Source organism: Eleginops maclovinus, chromosome 6, assembly GCF_036324505.1.
Source record: "Eleginops maclovinus isolate JMC-PN-2008 ecotype Puerto Natales chromosome 6, JC_Emac_rtc_rv5, whole genome shotgun sequence".
NCBI classification, from domain to species: Eukaryota; Metazoa; Chordata; class Actinopteri; order Perciformes; family Eleginopidae; genus Eleginops; species Eleginops maclovinus.
The window spans coordinates 20,516,987-20,533,256 of NC_086354.1; the positions used below are offsets into that span (position 1 = coordinate 20,516,987).

The 16,270-nt window shown below is 40.0% G+C and overlaps 1 protein-coding gene across 4 annotated transcripts in view; it reads right to left on the minus strand.

Moving 5' to 3' along the window:
* ankrd12 (ankyrin repeat domain 12) overlaps positions 1–16,207 on the minus strand; it is a 29,767-nt gene extending 13,560 nt beyond the window's left edge. For all 4 annotated transcript variants that reach the window (XM_063885860.1, XM_063885859.1, XM_063885858.1 and 1 more), the window contains exons 1-2: positions 16,050–16,207; positions 942–1,055 (exon numbers count right to left, since the gene is read on the minus strand). In XM_063885860.1, the coding sequence (XP_063741930.1) occupies positions 942–1,001 (60 nt within the window). In that variant the 5' untranslated portion in view covers positions 1,002–1,055; positions 16,050–16,207. The remainder of the gene's footprint in view (positions 1–941; positions 1,056–16,049) is intronic.
* Between the last annotated feature and the right edge of the window lie 63 nt (positions 16,208–16,270).

Below are 16,270 nucleotides of genomic sequence, written 5' to 3' on the forward strand. Positions count from 1 at the left end.
CAGTGAGAGCCCCCACTGCAGCAGGCCTGAACACAACACCAGTAATGTCTGTATTTTATCACAATGTCTTACAATTCCAGTTACTTGCACTCTGATTTGCAGAGAAAGCTCTTTTTTTCAGTACCAGTACTTTAGTGAGCAGCACTTTGGTGCAGTAAAATACATTTCTGGCAGGAGGAAAAAATGTCTGCAGTGTAGTGCCTCTTTGATCTCAGTGAAGCAAAGTGCCAGCTGTGCAAAGCTGAAGTGTCTGGCAGCAGGGAGGGTTAAGATGAGAAACACTTCTGCCTTTAAACATAAAAGCTCTTTCTCATTTATGAAGAAAGGGAAAATTAAGTTGTATTCATGTAACAATACGGGACGTGGGATATTGTTAGTTTACTGGTGAATCATGTCTGAAATAATAACTATATAAGCATCAATTTTCACATGTGCGGCTGTTTAGAGTGGAGAAAAGGCACAGGTGATAACAAAGCTAGGAGGTTAAATGTGGCCAGCACCCAGATGTGTGCATGATCAACAGTGAGTGGGAAGAGAGACATTTATAGAAAGGTCTAAAGAAACTTGTCATCATGACTTCATACTGTAAAATCCAAGAACAAACTTCCAGAAGATGAAGTGCAGGCTCTTTTAGTTCAATATTTTTAAAATAAAATGATGTTTGACAACGAAAATAATAAAAAAAACTGAATTGAAATGGTTTGGTTAATCATGATCATTAATTTAAAGTATACTCAGTGCATATGTTGTATTGTTTGTTGTAACTAAAGTCTGGTTGATCTACTGTACTGAGGGACTTTCTGACTTAGAGGCCTCTTGCTAAAGGGTCAATATGCTTAAGCACATTTGCATCGTGTAGCCCGCTATGCTACACTAATAAGTGATCAATAGTTCTATTCTTTGTGTTGTCAGTTATAGGTCTATTGCATGTGCTCACATACCTTCTTCCCCGCCTGCTTATCCACCATGGCTCCATCTCTGTCGCTCCCAGGTTTGGCCATGGTGCGGCACCTGACTAGCTGTGACAGCTACAGCTCAGTGGGTTCATCATGCACCTGCAGACAGAAAACCACAGCAATGAGAACAATTTCACCGCTGCCATCACAGTCTGGGTGACAGTTACAGATGCCACATGTGTCTTTGTAAGAACAAGAGACACGTTTAAAATACACTTACAATTAAATTCTTCTGGGACTGTTTACAGGCTAGACTTTCAGCTAATAGCAGTGGAAACAAGCTAAGTAAGGAAAAGTCAATTAACCCCAAAGAAGACTGGAGTGGCCACAGCTGTGTTTAAAGATATACTTTGAGAAAAGTAGTCAGGGATTTTTAGTGAAATTTCCAGCCCTTTTCTTGAAAAAGACTAAAAGAAACATGCAGGAAATAACTACACAAGGCAGCATGAATCACAGCTTTAGGGACTCTTAAACTCTAAGAAGAAAACATATGCTCTGAACAATGTCACTATGGTCTACTCATCATTGTAACCGAGCTTCTCTGTGATGTGGTGGGTGACGGTGTAGTTACACATGCAGCAGAGTCATCAGGGGCTCTACAGGCGCCTGCATTGACGAAGAGACAACACTCATGCGCACAAAGGGCGACTTGGCATGTGTCCGTTATCTTGTCACATGAACATCGGCGATTTCAGTCACAAGATCCTCTTTCTGCTATACTTTCAATTAACTTTCCCAGCTTCTTTTTTTGTTTTACAAAGCCTCCCAACTGATTTTTACAGAAATAGCATCTTTTGAGCCCAAAGAAAGTACCGCAAACTGTGAACTCTATTTTAGGAAACCTGAGACCTACTGATTCGTTGTGAAACAGCCTCCACAGAATGACTGGGACAACCCCGTTACTCAATTCGCATTCAGTTACAACTTTACTATAATGCATACAGAACTAGAATCATTCTATTTAGTATTGCTGTTATTCACACAGAAAACAACACCTTTACTGGAGTCACCCACTTTGCTAAAAAGAAAATCCCAATTCAGCTGTGCTCTGCTGTGATCAACAATGGGAGTATATCGATTATCGCTTTGCTTGTCTTTCCACTGGCTCCAGCTTTTTAAATGTGAATATTGACGTTTTCATAGACTATCATTACAGTTAACTGCATTTGGGTTTTATCCTGTGGGTCTGAGAAATTGCAACAGTTTTTTTTTTAAATAAATGAAAATTGTAATAACAATAAACATTAACCAATAACTGTCAGGGTTAAGAGCTGCATTAATACTATACCCAATTTCTTTTAGCCAAAAAGGGCCGTTTAGTACATCGTAAAGCATTCAATGTTGAAACAGCTTAACGTTATGTACAGCTTTCCCTTTTCTGTGGCTTCGTACACATGTTATGGTTCAAAACTGACAGGACAAAGGTAACCACAATCTCAAAATGACAAGCTCTCAAATCTCTCAAAAGCAAAACTAGCAACTGTGCTAACCGACGTAAGATAATCCTTGGAAATGGAAAACAAATTGTTGCTTTTCAATAACAACTAAGACAGAAGTAATGGACTACAATATAAAGCTTCGGACTTGACAATCAAACCCACCAGACCTATAAAACAGTCAACAGCGACGCATTAACTGCGATGACAGTACAATTAAAGCTTACACAAGTACAGGAGAAAACCAACTGTGGCTGACTGGATCATACCGCAGTCCTTCAAGTTCAAAAATGTCATTACGCTAACAAGCCCAGACCAGCAGTTCATAAACATCCCTTAGCTTGCGACAATTATGTGGCTTGATCAAGGATTTATGGGTAAGCCACACGACTTACAAGTTTAAACAGCTCAAGTGCATTAGGACAAAAACAGGTTAACAGAGCATCACACTTCTGTTGTTGTAACCCGTTTGTGGGGGACATTTGTAAGTTGATGCACTGTGAGGTTTCAGTTCAACTTGGACTTTTCCAAAGATGAGTTCCTGTGATTTTTCTATTGTATTTTCCCGGGGAATTGTAGGTTTGTTTGAACCATTATTGGATTTTAATGACCAAAATAATTAATCAAAGAAATATATTATGAGAATAAGCGTAAGGCCAGTTGAGTTATATTGTGTTACCAAATATGCAATTAATCAGTGAAATCAAGCTCTTTAAGTTACATATTTTTAAAAACTACAACACTTCTAAAAGGATTAAATGGTTACTAACACAGCTGGGAACATTTTAACAGTTGCACATAAGCGTTGCCTTGCCGGAGAGAATCCAGTCTGTCTGGTTTTCAGCACTGAGTTACCACGAATTGGAAGGCTAGACTTCTCACAGGTATCCAACATTTTGTTTCCTCTGATACCTTTACAACCTTTGCTGATCCTAAGTAATAGCATAGTGTTGGCAGGTATCGTTTTTTCCAAACACACACACAGCCCTGCAGCTCAGCTGAGGCCAGAGAGAGGTCCGTCATTAGTCAGCAGATAGCCGGTATGCAGCAGCATCGTCATTCAGGCGGCTGAAAGGGAGAATTGAGCAGCCCAAAGAGACTAATGTAAGGGGGGGGGGTATTAAAGCGGTATGGACAGGCCGGGACCAGGCCAGAAATTACGCTGACAGGACTCCAATCTGGCCCAGAGAAGAGGCGAGGAGGGTGTGACTATAATTACAGAGGTATTTGGGAACTCGCCAGTTTGGCATTCTCATTCACTGGCGTTTCATGAGCAGCTCAGGGCTGCATAAGCTCCTGCGAGTTCTGCCATTAACCTTGGGCTGTTTCAAGTCTAGATCAAACCGAGCCTTGATGACTACTACAGTTCACAGAGACTGAGGCTGTGATTAGTTTGACATTGGATCCCTAACAGCGAAAACAGTAATAGCAACAGTTATCCAACCCACGTAATTGGGATGAAACAGACTTTCAAACTGCAGAATCACGAGTGTGAAAGGACGAGATCTCTACAGCCGAGAAAAGACGGGACACTAAAGACAGTCCGGTTTGAGATGCTGTGGCGAGAATAGAGACACAATTCATCAATAGTCTAAAATATTTGCTGATATTCTATTCTTAAATTGTCTAAGCACAAACTTGTTTAAGAAAAAATGCCCCAAAAGTACAATTGTAAGGATTGCTTTTCCATCGTTAAATTGATGATGAAGTTGATATCTTTTAGGGGATTTTTTTATCGTTTTTTGTACCATAAAAAGACATCAGGAATTAGAAAATTGTCACCGGCCATATTTACCTTGACCTGATATTTCACAGAACACACAAATAACCGAACAATGAAAATAATCATTACTGGAGACCTTATTTAAAGACTAATCGGTCCAGCTCTAAGACGTATACAATCCTTCTGACCAGGTCACTCAAACCACGTGCGGTTTGCCATGTTGCCACAATATTGTGACTGTTTTAGTGGATGACCAAAGCATGGTGGCCATCAGGGGTGGAGGTCAATTTACTTCTCAGATTATGAGATTTAAAAATATAACAGTTCCTAGAATTATCCTCTTTAAGCCTGGACATGACGAACACTGGTAAGGAAAAATATGGGTCTGATTTTTTCAAATACTAATATACTGTATGTCAAGTCAGAGAAATCCTGAGTTAAGTGCGCTGGCTGCAATGCTGGTCCCTCTGAGAAGCAGATGTCTCTCTGCATTTATTTATAACCTGGTGTTCCTGCACTTTAACTCCACTGGTTCCTGACTAACAAAAACAACCATTTCCCTGTAGTGCTGGAGCATGTTGGCCCTGACAGCAAAGCGGCTGCCTCGGTGCCGTGCGTGCGTTCAGCGGTTTGGGGGTCTGAGGAGTTGGGGGGCGGTGACGAGTGTGGTGGTGGTGTTACTGGGATAGATGAAGAGCACACACAGTACGGTAATCGGATCCACAGACTGCTGGACGGGACAGGGAGGGAAAGCGGCTAAGAATAGCATGCAGCCTGACACACAGAGCACAGAGTACGCCACCAGCAGCAGCACTACCAGCAGCAGCCTTACTCCACTACAGCTTCCAGAGTACTCCCTGCTGAGAGCTCATACATGTGATTTCCCCCTGGTGTCCCGTGTGATTGCACACAAAGGAACCTACAAGAACAAATGCTCTGAATTCATCACTGTTTCAAAATGTTATAAAATGGGTAAAATAAAACAAGTGGATTATTAGCAAAGTATTGTGAAATCTACATTAAAGCTAGAGGCAGGCTTCTAAAATAGGAGGAAGGCAAATCCTGCACACTACGCTTGCTGCAACAGTAAACAGCCGGTCACGTGGTTGTGGTCCTGTATGCCGTCAGTTTAAATGATGGGGGAGGTCTCTCAGCTGCGCATCCACTCCTAGCGTTAGTCTCCTCCACCTCCTCCTTCTCTGACTCCCTAATGAGTAGCAGGACAAAGCCAGGCGCAAAAGCCCTATTACTGAGACTACGGGAGAGGGGCAGGAGAGGTAACAATACCCAGCAAAGAGACAGCCATCTTCAACATGATCACACACACACTAACAGCATACATGGTTATATCACGTCCAATGCTTGTGCTAGCCATGTATAAATGGCTCGACTAATCTGATGTGTTGCCCTAAAAATGTCCAGCCATATTATTTCCCTGATGGAACACAAAATTATAAGATAAAATATTCCAATTCTTCAACATGCCAGTGAACAAATGATTGTATAAATTATGGAAAATGTCTCAATTCTAAAAATGTTATGATGATTGATCAGGTAACAAACAAATAAAATGCTGGTTTACTTCCTTCTTCATAAATTGGAGATTTTGGTTTATGCCTGTATTCAAAATATAAAAAAGGGAATTTTCGCTCAAGACCAATAATGTTACGGCGTAAACGCCCTATCCACTTGTCCAGGGGATGATACATTTTTTCCCTGGATAATGCTCATTGTTATGGACATGAATTACACGTTGAAATCTGCAGGAGGAAAGCCATTTAATGTTTGCTGTTAGCAGCTGATAACGGAGGTGTCATTGACATGCATTACGGTGCATTGAAACTCTATTGTGCAAATAAAGGCTGTCCGCAGCCTCTCAGATAAGATCTCCTGCCTTTTCTGTTTCAGTAAACTGAATATCTTTTGGTTTTAGACAAAACAAGACATGAAAGAGATCACCTTTGAATGAGAAACTGGAGATGGACATTTTCACTATTTTCTGACATAAAATGCATCAGTCAATTGAGAAAAAATACATGTAGATGTATTTATAAATAATGGAAATAATCTGAAGTTGCAGCTTTAATACATAGAGTTGACTGGACTACCGAAGCATAGTAAACTAAATAAAATGCAAAACCATCCTAAGCCTGCAAATTCATTTTAGAAACATACGATAGAAATATTCATGCCATCCTTATTTCTTCACATTCCACCAAATTCGAAAGCATAAAAATGCATCCACACAATAAGTTCAGCCGTCTTTCTCCAATCACCACTGGGTCATTTGAATGTATTTCCACAGGGACAAACAAACAGCACGTGACACTGGATGCCTGAAGGCGTCTGTTCAACTCTCACTACCCTAACCCCAGACAGATGAAACGCCTCCTCCGACCAGAATGTCTGGCCTTCGTTCCAGTAGTTGTTTGGTTGCGTAAAGAGCCAGCCGTGTTCCTAGGAAGAGGTGGAGAGGCTCTGATAAAACCTCCCCCACATGGGAAAAGCATTGGTTACCATTGCCAATAATGGCAAGTAAATTTATAAACAGACACAAGACAACTCCGGCCAAAATGTTACATAAGCAGATAGATTTGATCAAGGCACCAACCCTCACAGATGGCATTTGGTGGTTAAAATTAAACAACCTGGTCAACTGTCAAAATGTTCATATGATAAAACCAAAAGACTTCAATTTACTGCTCAATCTATAGATCAACTAAGGTCAGTAAAATTACTTCCAGGAGACCACAGTTTTTTGGCTTGATTCATAATAATCCAAGCAATAAACTGTTGTAAGACCCAGGCATAATGTACTACCAGGTGTCCTCAATGTATATTGTTATGTAAGATTGAGTGCGGAACTGTTTCACAGCCTTAGATGTCACTTAAAAGCTTCCATAAAAACAGGAATAGCCCTAAATTTACAAGGGAGAGATTAAATGCATGCCTTGCACACAAATCAAAAGCCTCATAAAATAGCCTAATGTTTGTACACCAGAGGCGTCAATAGGGTTAACTTTACTAGCAGGAGAAGAAGGCTCAGCCCATTCAAACGCAGCCATTAAAATTGGTCTAATAGAGTCTGAGAGCCTTAAGAAACCTACCACCACCACTCTGAATGTAGGTTAATGATCTGATACCCAAGCAGCGGACAAGAACAATGAAGCCTTCACTGATAATGGGTTAAAAAACAAAAAAGGAGGGGTCGGGGAATGAGGGAGGGATTAGAGCAAAGGTTAGGACCTAGGCGTTGGTCTTGCTCTTATTTTCACCGCAGTGCCAAGCTCACATGACTGGACCAAACACTGGGTAATTGTTGTTGTTCAACTTTAAGGATACTTCAATATCAACAGCAAAAATCTTACCCGTTGAAATGGAGAAACATTATTCAAAACTCCTAAATAACATTTCTGTAAGAATGGTCACTTTTGAACTCATAGGCAAACAAAAACAAAACAGTAAAAACATTGAGTTTGCAGCTTTTTCACCTAGCCATTTACTAAACGCCTCAAGCCACCCACATGACTATAAAACGAAAACGCTTCTCTAACAAGGTGTCACAACCTCATGGTATGCCCAATTTACTGAGTCTGTATGAGCAAGTCGCAGGCATCCTTCTAACAAACCATGGGAGGGAAATGTTGTCAGTTTTCATCATGACATTCAAGACGTGACTCCATCCACTCCTGCCACATTCTATTTGGCTTGACGAGATGCCGATCGGATCACAGGCGTGACACGTGGCTAACCCGGCTCTGCCAAAACTACAGCTTTGCAGTGCCAGAGCCTTGCCGAGGTCAGTGTGTTACAGCTGACACAGCAACTGTGTCCTTACACTGGCTGAAAGACACACTCCTGAGCAAACAGGTATTTTATCAACCGTCACGCAGCATAAAGATTATTAGCAGTTTCATTTCTCTGCATTCTCCATTGGGCTTTTAAGATAATGGAGATAAAAGCCATAGTCTATCCTGAGCAGACTCAGCAAGTTCACTTCTCCTACTTTATTGGGAACATTAAAAATAAAAGAAGTTGACACAGGTTAACCTTCTCCCAGTGTTTTCATTGCACAATGGTACAACAAAAAGATCACATGGCATTAAAAAGAGTGCCTGTTCACAACTAGGAAGGAAAACAAGAAGAAACTCACTCCATTTTAAAATGATACATAGCGGCCCGGCTTTTCTTTTAGCATGAATCAATGTGGGTTTGGTCTTTGCAATTAATGCAACTTTCTTTATTCATTTTTGATGATTAGTTGCTAAATTGACATTCATCAATTGGTCATAATATTAGAAGCTAGTGGCCTTGTATTTTAAGTACATTTTATAATTTCATTTGAGTTCAAAAGTCTGTGAAGTGCTTTGAAATGGCCTCTATTATGAAGCGTGCTATATAAATACCTTTATTTTGCTTTACTTACTGGTTTCAGACGAATAACATTTTTTGGAATAAAAATATGATGTTGTAATGTCAAATAATAGTTCAATAGTTCACAAGACACAAAAGTATAAACAAAATAATTTAAAATCTATTAAACAAGTTCAACTTTCATTTACATGGTCAATGTTTGAACACCAACTACACCTTGTGAAATAATTCAGGTCAAAGAAATGTTTAATTCTACAGAGAAAGGAGATCTGAACAAATCAAATGAAAGACTCGCACAGAAACCATCCTGTGAATAAACTCATTAACCTGTGTTGTAGCAGAAGAATCCTCGGGTATCAGAAAGCATGGCCACCTTACGAGCCAGCGGAAACAGGATATGATCGCTTTCTTTGGCTTCAGCAAAGTGAAAGAAGTCCATCAGACTGTAAACCACATGGCCCTCATCAAATTGTCCTTGTTCCCTTTTAAACTATCAGCATTCACTACAATCTGTCTGACTGGTAATTCATAAAAGGATACTTTAAGGACTCATTAATAATTAAAATCCTAGAATGTTGTAATATTACAAACAAGCGTTTTCTTCTTTCTGCATCGGCATGCTGTGTTCTGCTGCAGGAAGGTCACGGGCTCTCAAATTCTTTAGAAGCACATGGCGGATTATCAGGAAAACATTAGCCGTTACACGCTGAGATACTGCACTCATCGTACCAAACAAAAACAATGCTCTACACACATTCAGCTGCTGGCAAAGACTAGCACACGTTGTGTAATCAGGAGGCTCTACCCTCTTCACATACAGATACACACACAAACGCACACACACTGTGCCTCTTGAAGACGCAGATCAGGGCTCCAGAGTGCGACCAAATGGTCGCATTTTGAGACCAAAATTTGAGAGTGTGCGACTGAATTTTACATCTGGTCGCACATGTGCAAATTTGCGTGGTTTTTTTACACGTTAAACATGGAAGGGGCGTGTCAATGAATCCAGCATATTTTGCAGGCCAATAAGTGTGAGAAGGATAGGGAACGTGTGGAGAGGGAGGGTCCCACAGATAATCAAGGGTGCGTAAACATCTTTGGAGGAGTCGAGGAGAAAGATATCACAACCTGCTACATGCGTCTGAAATATGAGCAAGCAAACTATTCACTCGTTCTTCCGACCTGCGGCTAGTGTGCCAGTGCAAGCGCGACAGCCTACAGTGTCACAGTCGGATGATGATTCAGAGGTTAGTGCGGCGACAAAGGTCCGAACCCATACTTTACGGGAAGACTGGCTGCGAGAATTCAGCTGGTTGAGGTACAGTAAGGAGACGAACTCCATGAACTGTGAATGTTGCAGTCGCTACGCCAGAACTGCGGGGAACACGAAGTTTGCGGACAGTGCAGGCACTTCGCAGTTTAATCACAATACTCTAGTTAAACACAATCTTAGCCTCAAGCATAGAGTATGCCGAGACCTGAAATTTAACATGGCCTACTTTGTTGCTAAAGAAGAACTACCCTTCACCAAATTCAAAAGTCAGCTCGACCGGCAAAGGAAGAATGGATTATAAATGAACGAAACATACAACAATTACACAGCATGTGCCCAATTCGTTGGGGTAATTGCTGATACTCTGAAGGGTACACGAAGATAAAAGATGCTCCGTATCTATCAATTATGGTCAATGGGGACACCGACGTTTCGACTAAGGAATGTTCTACTGAAATGTTATTGGCCAGTGCCCCTCATGTTTACATTCATTTGTTAAGTGCTGTGCACTGAGCACTTTTTTTATTCTGTGAATATATTTTTTGTCATGACAGCGATGGTGCTGTCAGTTTACCCTCTATGTTGCATCTTCAAAAGTATAATAAAAAATAAAATGTGACGCTGAATTCAAAACAGCACATTGTGGTAATTCCTTCATCTATTATCAAAGTATTTATTACTAATACAGTGAAATTTAGTAGAAATGTGAATATACAATTTTCAGTTGGGGGCCACAGTGCTCCTAGTGAAAAAAGTGAGTCTGGAGCCCTGCGGATACTCTGCTGATGGAGCCAGCTGCAGATGCCAGGCTAAAGGCACTTCATATCATAGACTGCACTGGTGCTTTCAGTCGCATTTGAACTGCAACACAATAAATGTGCCTTTCAACTTATAGTGAAATACAGAGCAGAATTTTAACAGGTCTGAAAACGAAGAAACAGTATGTCTGCCCTTGGCTCTCTGTTCGTAGGACATGTATTTATATATTACAAATCATATGAGCCTTCAACATAACCAAGTAAGGAGGAGTAGAGTAAAACAAAAATGTACCGTTTTGGGGGTTTTCCCTAAAGACATTCCCCTGGTGTGATAACTAAAAACTAAAAAAGAGGAACTGCATTCAGTTTGGTAAATTCCAATACTTTCACTGCTTTATAACAGCCAGAACATGCCTGTAATGCTGAGGTGCAAGATGGAAGAAGGATTAGACAAAGAAAACAAAATATAAGTCTGAATATCTCAGAGGCTAAGCCTCTCATGGGAAAGGTCTTTAGTACAAAGGGCACCAACCTTAGGAGTCACACCGACTCCTCTTATGATTCACATGAACATGAACTGATGTTCACACTGGAGGAAATGAGTTTGTCCACCATTGCTGACCATTGTCTGTGTTACTTCACATGCATTTCTATCTTTTTCCAGGGAAAACAATGATTGGTTGTAATGCACAAGACATTGTAGATTTCCATTATTCTGTGATTTAAAAAAATACAAAGTTTGATATCTTTTCCAATCATCCTCAAAACTAAAACAAACAAAACAAATCCATCCCAATGAAAATACAACTCTAAAGCAGAACACAAGGGAATACTGTATGTCATTACATAATTGTTCCTGCTTTACAGCACCCTGGCCAATACCCTATTCTCTAACTAAGAGGCTTAAGGTCTGCCTTGGAAGTCTATAGTGGCGCCGGTTCAGTTTCCCAGTTACATATGAAGTAGATTTCTGTGTTGGCTTTCAATTTAGAAAATGTATCATTTCAGTGTGACTGGAAATCAGGTTCTTTAGCCGGGCTGTGTTGATACATTATCTACCTAAAATTGAGATATACAATATGCATCTCTTGTGTTCTGTGTGTTTTGAATGCAGCTGCATTGCTTTAGTTCTTCCTCCCCTGTAATTGCCGACCCTCCCTCATCTGATTTTCATGATCTGGTAGAAATTGAAGAAAATAATGTTTTTCTTCGTTCAGTTTTCATATAAATAAGCTAATATTTTAATATAATACAATCCCGGTATTGAGCATGCCTCTAATCATTAATATATGACAATACAATTGAATCGGGGGTTCCTTTAATCAAACCAAATACTCCAAATATCTCTCCAAGTTGTGCCAACAAATGTTGACTGTCAAATTGTGCAGAGGCAATGTGGCTAAGGACTGGAAACAAATCCAACGTCTGCGAGAAAGATGGCTCTGTAACAGCTAAAGAAAAAGCTCTGACAAGATCAAATTTAGTCAGTCAAGGAAACCCTTTGAGAAATTACGAGGACGAGGAAACTTACATATCCACCAACAATTCTGGCAATAAAAAACCCTTCACTCCAACCAAACAGCAAATATTCAGAAACGTGGCTTAGAAAATTGCAAGTCATCACTCAAGGTCAACCAATACCTGGCTATGGTTGCTGTTTAATTCCCTCTTATACTGAGTGTGCATACAAATGTCATGGTGGCAAAAGGTGGTTTGTTTACAGTCAAAACTCAATACTTTAGAAAAGTAATGTTTTACAGTGGTTGCAGCATGACAGTACACCACTTGTTGTGATGATACGGTTGGGAACTGAAACTTGATTCCAAATTAGTTACCAATACAAAATCCCCAGAACCGTGTCACAATAAAATGAAATATTTTTGTTCTGCTTATCAAGTACAACAACACTAGGCAGCACTTTTTCAGGAGCGGATGACTTTGTGGAAAGTGACACATTACTGTTTTTGATTTGTCACCACACTAATAAGTTGAGATACAAGTTGAAAAAGGCAGACAGCTGCAGCCTTCCAAATGAACAAGGCGTCAATGTTTTTGCGTCAGCCTCCCTCTGGGTTGTACATGAGCTGTGTGATATACATTTGAAAACGTTTGCCAAATAGCTTAGCAATATCATTAACCACATGTACAGTAAAAGCACGTAACACATGTAAGTACATTGGTCCTGTACAAATATCAACTTTGACAGAGAGACATTTGTTCAACCGTTAAGAGGAGCACTCAGACCAGGTAGCATCCTGTCATTTGTCCTAGGGTTAGGGTTACTGTATAATTATATAAAAATTGTTCTTAATACCCTATTTTTTAGATTAGTGCCATTAATAAGGAATCATTCGGGGACTAGCGTCGCCCCTTAGCTTTTATATTATCCATCTCGATTACGACTGGCTTCTTTGTCATTGTTTTTTCACCATGATCACCAATCAGAGTAGGCTTGCATTAATGGGCTACTTTGTACGAGTGTGCTGGTCACCCTGAATTTAAAAAGCAAGGTTAGGGCACAATCCGTGTTCGCCCAGCTGATCTGCTTCATCAAATTGGCTTCTCAGTCTTTATGTTCATTTATGTGACGTACACTAGGCCGAAACAAGCTTCTCAGTATTCCACAGTGACGTCAACAGCACTTTCCCAAATGTTAAAGAGATTTTGAACGAAAAGTGATCAGGTGCCGCTCATAAAAGACAGAGCGTTCAGAAACACGAAACAGGTTGCAGCACTTCTTATCGAGATGGATGCATATGCTCCCTCCCTATTGGGAACAACTGAAAAGACGCTGGCACAGACATACACGCTATGTTGACAGACGCCATGACACAGTTGCTGCAGATTTGTAGCGACACATCCATGTGAATGTCCTGTCCCACTACATACCAAAAGGTGGTGGATTGAATCGAGATCTGGTGACATCTTAAAATACTAAATTATGAATAAAAATTACTGGATTCTGAAGAGCTTTTAGTTTCACTGGTGTTTTTATAGAGGTTTAGAGATGCAGCCTATTTTATAAAACACAAAAAGCATAATATTCAGGGGTTACTGACGAAAAAGTGTTAGTAAAAAAAAAAAGGGCCGTTTAGCTATGTACAACTCAAACAACAAATCTTAATGGTGATGTGTTGCAAAATAAATGATATATCCTTGCCATTTTCTCACACTATAACCTTTGGCACAACAGTTCCTACTCATTCACAGCCAAATTATGTAATGCATCCTCAGTTGCCAATAAGGATCTTCAGTCTCAATGATAGTTGAATATTGAGGGATTAGCACTAACCTAACATAGAGACTAAAAGAATACTTACTGAGAACGACCCCATAAACATGTTTGGTTCATCCAGCAGACTATCAACAATGGCATAGTTGTATCTAAAACTCCTTTTCTCCAACAGCAGAGTAACATTTAAATGTCTTTTATCTCTATACTGCCAGGGCTATGACTTGCAACATTTTTGTTTATCATAGTACCTATATTAAATGGTAATGGAACACCAAACGATAGCAGGCCAATAGATAGTAGATTAATCACCGAAACCTCACCCCAAATTACATTATACATTCCTGTATCATAACATACTTTCAAACGTAGATCCCCTCAAACGTAATTGCTTTTGAGTTCTAGAAACAATTAATAATTTAAATAATGTTAAGTGATAAATCTGACAGTAAATGAGTCCCCAGTTCAGTAAAATAAAAAAATGATGAGTCATGAGGGACTGAAAGGACGCAGGTTGCCAACCCTACGTACATTACCAATGTCGATGTTATCAATTAGTTCTTCATCACTGGTTTAGGTTGTGACAGTGAGTGAAATGACTAGGATGTGCGTTTGAATCCAGCTAAAAATGACAACCTGGTAAACTTCCTGTCTTCCTCGCTACTTTGTTAATGAAATAACTATTCAGCAGTCATTACATGTTTACCATTGTTTTGCTGACATAAGCCATTTCTTCTTCTGCGTCCTTGTTTCGTAATCATTAGTAGAGCAAAGTAATAGAAACACAAACTGCTCTTTTTTTAATCACAAAAAAGGATTAAAGTATTTTGTTTTGCAAATGTTTGGAAAGAAAATGTTTGATATAGTTAGCCCTGTCTTCCTATTCTTGGCGATGGCAGCCTGGTTGGGCATTTTAAGGTTCTCTCTGCCTTTGCCATATAAGAAAAGACATTTCATATAATTTACATCTGCTAAATGCTGTAGTATTCTGCATTCTTAGTGAATAATGTGTTATTGTTCAAATTGTGGTTTAATGTATTACTGCTCAAAAAGCAAAATATAAATCAGGCATACATGACTGAAATAAATATCATTTAAAATAGTGGCAATTTAACCACGGTTTTCTACTGCTTTTGGTGTATGTGAGATTATAAAAGGATAATTTAATGTGTATTATTTCCATCCCCAAAAAATATCTCTTTAACTTCAGGCATTTTACATTTAAAATCGACGTAATGTTGGTTCGGATCGGTCGCCATGCAAAAACAGGCAGCTTTTGTATCAGGCAACACACCCCCAAGATGTCACAGTCATAGGCTGAGAGGCGCAAGCTCCTAGTTATTCAAGCTATGCTAGTTCCTTGTATAAATTTAGTAAAAACATAACTATAGATATAAATATATTCAAACTAGATTCAGAATATATATTAATATAAAACAAATGCGCTGGCTGTAGATAAACGGTGGCGTTGTTTAGCTCGTTGCAGACAACACCCACCTCACGGTAATGTCGCTAGTGTTGCCTTCAATGCACAGCAAGCAATATTTGGTGGAATACTTGGCTTTATTCTTTTTCAATGTTTAAAAAGATATTCCTTTATATAATCGGTTGGTTTTTTACCTTCTCTTACAACTTATTTCCTCATGTTGTTTATGTGTGCACCCCCATACACCAAAGGAAATTCCTTGTACGTGTAAACGTACCTTGCAATAACCTCGATTCTCATTCTGACTGAGCGCTAAAATGTTCAACTTGGTTTGTAAACATAGCGACCTACTGTATAATTACATCCTGAATGTGTTGCACAATGTTGTGTACCGACTATGTGGCCAGCATAAATAATAGTAATGTTTTAAAGGCAATGTAAAACACGAGAGCACAGCACAGCCTGAGACAAAAGCCCACTGCAGCCCCTTCACTGCCCTCACAGCGTTCCCCCTCCCCAGCGCTTAATCTAGCTAGCTAGCAAGCTCGTTTCCAGCCCGACACAGCAGCCTCGCTGGCTGGGGCTAACCCTCTTGATTTGCCCCGACATTTTCCTTTCGGCTTTCTGCCCTCTCGCTTAAGAAAAGAAGAAGTGAGGCTTTTAAGCACAGAAACGACCACAGTTCCCAATCTGTGTAACGCACGTGGCACACAAACTATACCAAGCCCACGCGAACACATAACATTCGATTTTCGCACGCACTTTACTTCACGTTAGCTTACCGTTAGCCTGCTAGCCAGATGGCTAACGTTAACGTCTTTGCCCCGCTTAAGATTCAATCAAACAACAAACCTTGTGCTGCTCTTACCTTCAAACTGGGTCGCACGTATCCCACGGACTCATTCACGTTCGGCTATATGTGAATATTGCGCAATATAAACAGTTATTCCCTAAATATTGGACGTTATAACCGTAGCCTACGGCTGTGTGACGTTCATCACTGGTTTTTGAAAACATCCCAGCCGTTCGTTGCCCGTCCTCTCCGAGAAAAGCCCCAGCAAAACATGCAAGCGGCGCTCTGATTGGTCG